Here is a 7,787-nt window from a genome sequence, read left to right as displayed (position 1 = left end):
ACAACAACCCCAGTGTTCCACTGGAACCTATTTTATCAAACCTGAAAGGATGAAAGGTAAAGTCAACCTCAGCAAAATTTGAATTTTGAACATAAAGACAGACCAAATGATGCTAAGCATTTTGCTTGATGTGCTAACAATTCTGCCAGCTCACAGCCTTAATAATAATAATAATAATAATAATAATACAACCCTCTTAAGTACGAAATAGCCCAGCTCTGGAAAATGAAGAAGGTGAAGATAGTGCCAATTATTGTTGGATCTTTGGGAACAGTATCAGAAGGCATCAAGGGGAATATAAAGGAAATTGGAATAGAACTTTTACAAAAGGTTTGCCTCCTTGGCACAGCCAGAATAATCAGGAAATGTATTATATAGCTGCAAAGAGTGAATAACATGGTACTGTAGGCTGCAGGTAGCAAGCCCAGTATGCATGCAAGACTCCAGAAGCTCCAACAAAACCTGTGATAAAGAGAAATTATAATGGTTTCAAAATTTGGCATACGGTCAGCAGTTTTGAAGAAGAGGGCAAGTTGATTACATCGACCCCCAGTAATCAACTGGTACTTATTTTATTGACCCTGAAAAGATGAAAAACAAAAACAGCTCTGACAGCATTTGAACACAGAACGTAAAAATGGATGAAATGCCACTAAGCATTTTTCCTGGCGTGCCAACAATTCCGTAAGAAGGAGGAGGAGGAGGAACTGTTCTTTTGATATGATGAGTTAATGTCCTGCTCTCTCCGTACACCACAAACATACACACCTTTTTTTTTCTTTCTATGAATTAAGTAATTTGGTGTTGGTATAATGTCAAGTAGTTGTCAGTTGATTAGACTAAGTAGAAAGTATATTAGACATCATTGAGCTGTGTGTATATTTTAATGCTATATAAGTAGTTGTTTACTGGTTTCCATTCTTGTGGGGTTTTTTAAGTAATAGCAACTAACAAGCTAAGACTACAGAGGACTGAGTTCAACATTTCTTTTATTCATATTTAAACATTAAATTGTTTACAATCACTTGGAAATGAAATGTCACTGTGGAAGTGTTCTTGATGTGTAGCCTTGTTTTAGTGTTACTAATATATATATGACCTCTTCGTTAAAGCAGTGGATTGGCAGAAATGTTAGAACATCAGAACATCTAACAAAATGCCTTGCATTAGTTAGCTGTGGTCAGCTTTGCCAGCCAAGGTTATTTCCTGTCATCCTGATCTGTGTCTAAACTCTCATCAACTAAGAACAAAAGAAAACTTTTCCCTCTCAAAAAAGAAAACCTTTGTTTTTGAACATCAGAAACTCCTATTAAGTTATCTCTACAGATTTTCTACAGAATTTTGAGCCAGCACTGAAAGTTACAATGTTTCATATATACGAATACATCCATGTAAACAAAACAATCACAGATAGGAAAATAGGTAATGTGTGTATATACATATTTCAGGGTTCTTGCTCTTTCTTCAGTATCACATCCGACCCGTTAACCATCCACAAACACATTGCTTAAATAGCCACTAAGTTCAATGGTTTAATACTATTGGATTGACTAATTTTACATATTAAACACATTCCTGGCAACTGCTATGTAACTATTAATTGCTGGTAGAGACACCATATTCTGTTTTGCAACCATAGTATACTACCAAGTGTATTACATACAAATTTATAAATCGATACTGTGACCTATTTTTTGTTATGGTTGCAAAATGGCATATGGTGTCCCTACCAGAATTTAATCAGAAATTCTTTCTAAATTGTTCTAAATTTGTATGTCAACATACAAATTTAGAACACTTTAACTGTACTGTTTTATATATATATATATATATGTATGTATGTATGTATGTATGTATGTATGCATGTATGTGTGTGTGTGTATGTATGTATGTGGATGGCATTAGGAAGGGCATCCAGCCATAGAAACCATGCTGTCTGAACAACTCTTCAGCTGATTAGCTCCTCTCAAACTGTTCAACCCATGCTTGCATAAAAGAACAAACATAAAAACTAATGAACAAACAAGGCCAATGTCCAAAATCATCATCGTCACTTCAGTGTCCACTTTCCCATCCTTGCATGACCCAGGACTATTGTAGATAACACTTGCCCAAGATGCAGTGTGGGACTGAACGTGAAATTACATGATTGCAGGACAAACCTGCTAACCACATAACCATACCTACGTCTATTATATTTATATTCTCTTTAAGAAAATTATTTATATTCTTAGTTTCTTGTCCCCTTTTACCATATAATTCTAAGAGACTCCCTTCACAGCTATAATTCCCTAAAAACCGTTTTCTTATAATTCTAAAAGTTTTATGTTTGACATAAATAGCAGTTGATGACAATAACCGTCACTCTAGTGGTCAGTTCAGTCATTAACAAGGGGGAGATAAATTAGAGTACAATAATTTGGTTAAACCTGATAGAGATGATAAAGGCTTCACAAAATATTTGAATCTTCTTTTTCATTTTCTCTCTCACTCTCTTGCTTTCTTTACCCCTGTCTGTATCTATCTATCTATCCATTTATCTATCGAAATAATTGGCCTGTAGGAGTTTTGTAAAGTATTTTAACCCCACCCCACCTCTACATACAGAAAAATGTTAAACATTCAGGATTACTAACCCAAGCAGTTAATTTTGTTTTCCTGTTTATCAACCATTACTACTACTAATACTTTTATTTTTATTATAAATATTATTATTTTTTTTCCTTTTAATACCATCCACCCCTCAAGTCACATATATCTGTGACATTCATGTTAAAAACTTCTGAAGTTTATTTTCAATTTATCAATGTTTCAAACCTTATTATGGCCTGCTGTTTACTGTTCCAAATCTGTTCTTGTGCGCACACTCATTCAGGTGCTGAGCAGCATTTAATTGAAGAAGAAAAAAAACATTGTTCCATATTATGAGCATTTCTGTTCTCATTTGTGTGTGTGTGCATATGCCTGTATATGTGTACGTATATGTGTGCATACATGTCTGTGTGTGTGTGTGTGTGTGTGTACATATATGTGTGTGAATGCGTATATGTGTAGGTACAGGTGTGTGTATGCATATGTACATGTGCATGCATATATCTATATGTATCTGTGTAAATATGTACATGTGTATGTGTGTGTGGTTTGTCTAAGTCCCAGTTCTGATAACAATTTAATTTAGAAATTGTGCTTACGTGTGTTTGTTATTGAATTACAAAATAGTTGGGTCTGTGTGGTATTTGCTGACATTTCCAAGGTAATTTTGTGTGCTTGAATCTTTGACTTTTGATAATTAGTTAAAATTATGGACCTTATATGTGTGTGTGTGTGTGTGTGTGTGTAAAAGCCCATCACTACAGCTGTGTATGCGTGAAGGTGTAGGTGCATGGCATAGTGGTTAGGATGTTGTATTCATTATTGCAAGAGTGTAGTTTCAATTCCCAGATCAGCCCTGCATTGTGTTCGTGAGCGAAACACTCCTTTTCATGTTGCTCTAGTCCACTCACCTGTAAATAGGTGACCCGGCTAAGGACCAGCCTTCCATCCAGCAATAATGTCGACCTGCCTGCATAGCTAGCAGGGTAGCATCATTTGAAAACTGCAACAATGTGAGGAAGTGCACTGTGATCAGCCATGCGTAACAACTTCTGATAGTCTGGTCAATACCGTGACAGACAGACAGACAGACATAATGTTATTGAGTGCTGGCATTTGAAAGGGCACCCAGCTGTAAAAACCATGCCAAAACAGACACAGAAGTCTGGTGCAGTCTTCTGCCCTACCAGTTTCTGTTAAACCATCCAACCCATGCCAGCATGGAAAGCAGACATTAAACAATGATGATAATGATGTTGATTATGATGATGACGACTGCACATACTCAGTGTATGTATTTTGTTTGTTCACTGGTATTTGGTTGTTTTAGAACATAATTTAACAAAAGAAATGGTATATGAAATTATGTTGGAAGGTCTTTCTTTAAATAGAAACACTTTAAACCACCAGGTTTGGTTTCTTAGAATGAGGAGCGATTTCAGGTGTGTTGGTTGGTATTTAAGTTAATGACATTTAACTTCACTTGTTATACACTTTGTCCCTTAAAGAAAAGCATGAACTTCACAACCTCTCATTTCCAATCCTTTAAGTATGTCATCCATAATTCTTATAAAGAGAAATGATTTTCTGTAAATATTACAAAAAGTTGTTGCAATTGGTTTCTAAGATATTGGCACCTAGTCTCACAGTTGAGAGAGTTCAGTTGTGATATTTGTTCTAACTCTTAACATTGTGAGTTCAAATTTTGCTAGGGTGAACTTAGCCTATCATCCTTCCAAGATTAGTTTAGTCTGCTGATACTGATGTCTCCCGGGTGACTTATACCTGTTCCTTTGTGTTGTCTTGTTTCTCCTGTGAAATTTCTTGCGAGTTGTGTAACTGTATGTAATGGCTCCATTATTATTACAGCTGCTGTGATGTACTGGTGCTAATGCAGTAAGTTTTTTGAAAAAGTAAATCCACAACTCAGTTCTGATTGTCTGCTGGAACTAACTACCATTTACTCTGCCCCAGGAGATGAAAGGAAAGATTTGCAGTGTCACTATACCCAAAATTCTAAAGCTTCTTAATTCTTCATTTATGCTCTTGGCTCCACCCCTCCTCCCTCTTTTATCCTTATCGCCCCAGTTCTCTCATCATCTTAAGGTACAGACATAAGGGACCGCATCAGATTTGCATGTTACCCCATAGAATCTACCTGCACTCCTTCATGAATATTTGATATCAACACCCATCATTCACTCTCATTTACCCACCTCTTGCTGTTCCTCACTCTCTTGTCTCTATCTTCCCTAGTGCTGGGGCCCCATGATAAAAGTGCACCCAGTACACACTGTTAAGGGTGGGGGCTGGTGCAGGGTGCTTAGTCTTGTGGAAAACTTGACAACCAGATGATGGTAATGGGGAGTGTGCGTTGGTGGTGGTGGCGACGGTGGCGGTGGTGGATGACTCTGAGATTGGAAAGTACCAAGCTAGTTATTTGACTATTCGTGGTTTTCTCTTTGTTTCAAGTTCAAATCCTAGCAACAATTGACTTTGTCTTTCATCTTTTCATCCCTTTTATCACCCATTAAATTTCTCCTCACAGAAGTATGTCACTTTTTTGGTCAAAATGAATACAATTCAAAATAACTCATGACTTATTAAATCAGTGACATGATTGGTTTATTTATTTATTTTATTGACATTTTATCAACTCTCAGATAGTGTTTTTTTTTTTCTTTTCTTTACTTAATTGGTCTAAAATTTTGAAATTTCTTGTCATAGATATAGATAAAACTTTATTATCATGGTTTTACATAAGCTGGCAGAATTGTTAGCATGCCAGGCAAAATGCTTAGCAATGTTTGACCACACACTATAATTTCAAAAAGCCTTTACTGTTTTACATTTTTCGGTCCAAGAGTTGCAGCCATCTTGGGGTCCCATTGTTAAATGTAATCTCTATTGATGTAACGTAATGTTTTTCTCCATGTATTGACTTTGTTTTTTGTTTCTACTTATTCAAGGCTGCTGAACGACAATATTCCTCCGAACTGGACAGTCATTCTCAATCGTCCGCATCATCCCATCCTAGTAGTCCGACTGGAATGACAGTGGAGATGTTATCCGAATCCTCCCCGATACGGGAAGTCACAATGGAATCACAAACATATGAAGAACCTTGGGATTCAGAACTGCGTAAGAGGCAACTAGAAGAAAAGGTTTCTGCTGCAGGTATTCACTCGTTGCCATCGCCGACTGGCGATGGACGATTGAAATCTCAGCAAGTTGGAACTGGTAACTATGAAGAACCTTGGGATCTTGCCCGACGTCAGAAATTATTGCATGAGAAATTGGGTTTAGCAGAGAAGAGCAATTCAGCTTTGGACTCTGATTACCTTGAGCCTCGGTCTGTACGGAAACAACCAAGTAGTAGTATGTATGAAGAGCCATGGGACTCTGCTGCAAAACAAAAAATGTTAGAAGAAAAATTTCAGGCTTCACATATCAAAACGTCTCCAAAGCATCAAGTTAGTGGTGTTCCATCATTGTCCAGCGGCAACTGGGCTGCTGGTGATGATGCAGGTCAGGGAAACTATGAGGTACCGTGGGATTATGGAGAACGAGCGAAGGCCATAAATGACTTAATGACCGGTGAGTGATTCAGTTAATCTTTCTTTTATATTTTGTTTGAAATATATTCGTTGTTGATTATTTTTTTTTCCTTCCTGTCATACATAGTTTAACTAAACAATTTTATGTTCACATGTGACCCTTTACATTCAGCTATGTCAATCAACTCTACAGGGATTTCCCCCAATGTCCAGCGTAAGTTCAAATCCTGCTTGTGCCCCTGTTGTAATGTCATGTTCACTTCTTCAGATTCTAAACAAAGGGACAGTATATTCTGTCCTAAACCTTTTTTTTTTTTATTCAAAGTTTTGAAACTAATTTTTGTATTTCAGCAGCGGCATGACCATCTCCATGGTGATAATTATAATTAGTACCAGCTGGCCCTATACCGTGAAAAATGACGGCTAAGTGTAGTATTGTACATATAAATATGGTTGGTAAATCAAATTGATACACTTGTCGAGGTTATCTAGTGGTTGTCTTTTGAGATGTGACATCGATCATCGTTTGTTATTGAAAGAACGCTGCTTCACACATAACATTCGCATACTTCCCTTGTACATGCACACACATACACACATATACTCACACAGAGTTGAAACGCTGTTTGATTTTTCTTTTCAGTGTTGAATGTTCACCATCCCACTTCCATTGTACACACACACACACACACATACACATATACTCACACAGAGCTGGAATGCTCCCACTACCAATTTGCCATCACCCCTCCCTTTCTTATTTATCTATCACCCCTTCCTTTCTCATTCATATGTTGTGATAGAGAAAAACACAAGAGTATATAGTAGATTATTCAGATATCTTGAAGGTGGTGGGAGCTCGCAGAATCATTGGCACACTGGGCAAAATGCTTAGCAGCATTTCATCCATTTTTACATTCTGAGTTCAAATTCCGCCAAGACTCAACTTTTGCCTTTCATCCTTTCAGGGTTCATAGAATAAGTACCAGTTGAGAGGTGGGGCTCAATCTAACTGATTTACCCTCTTCCCTGAAATTGTTGGCCATGTGCCAAAATTTGAAACCAATATTATTCAAATGTCTAATTTACTCTGCAGCCATATTTGATAGGTCTTTCCCTCTCCCTCTCTAAATCTTACATCATCTTATTTTTTAAGGCTGTGTTCTAGGCTGCTCATGGGCAGCCTGCGGGACTTACTGAATGGCATACCTTATAAAAATAACCTTGACTCTTTTTAGTCATGTTACCTGCCTGCTGATGAGTTATGTCTCTTGTAGCCTTCTTCTCAGAAAAGGTTGCCCATATCTGTTGAAGAATGTTATGAAATTACTTTTTGAGTCTTTCATGATTTCCACCCTTGCCATAGGAACTTTCTCTGCAATCTACATATGACTTGTCTTTCACACCAATTTATCTACATTTTCCTATTCACATGCAAGCATAATAGTTTACTGGCATCAGTTTCGTTAAGTTATCATGAGGAAAATCTATTTAAAATGGATTAAAACGGATTTAAAATCATTGGTTTCGTTATCAGATTACTGTCATAAATTAAATTTTATAATACAATTTTTACAGATGATCAACATCAGAAAGGATTTTGTGTGTGTGTGTGTGTGTGTGTGTGTGTGTGTGTGT

The 7,787-nt window shown here is 36.9% G+C and overlaps 1 protein-coding gene across 4 annotated transcripts in view; it reads left to right on the top strand.

Annotated features, from left to right (window-relative positions):
* Positions 1 to 7,787, top strand: part of LOC106870810 (SH2 domain-containing adapter protein F) — a 137,191-nt gene that overhangs the window by 117,064 nt on the left and 12,340 nt on the right. For all 4 annotated transcript variants that reach the window (XM_014917025.2, XM_014917024.2, XM_052973325.1 and 1 more), the window contains one exon: positions 5,562 to 6,189. In XM_014917025.2, coding sequence (XP_014772511.1) covers positions 5,562 to 6,189 — 628 coding nt within the window. The remainder of the gene's footprint in view (positions 1 to 5,561; positions 6,190 to 7,787) is intronic.

This window comes from Octopus bimaculoides, chromosome 15, assembly GCF_001194135.2.
Source record: "Octopus bimaculoides isolate UCB-OBI-ISO-001 chromosome 15, ASM119413v2, whole genome shotgun sequence".
In the NCBI taxonomy this organism is placed as follows: domain Eukaryota; kingdom Metazoa; phylum Mollusca; class Cephalopoda; order Octopoda; family Octopodidae; genus Octopus; species Octopus bimaculoides.
This window is presented reverse-complemented; position numbering and strand designations above follow the sequence as displayed.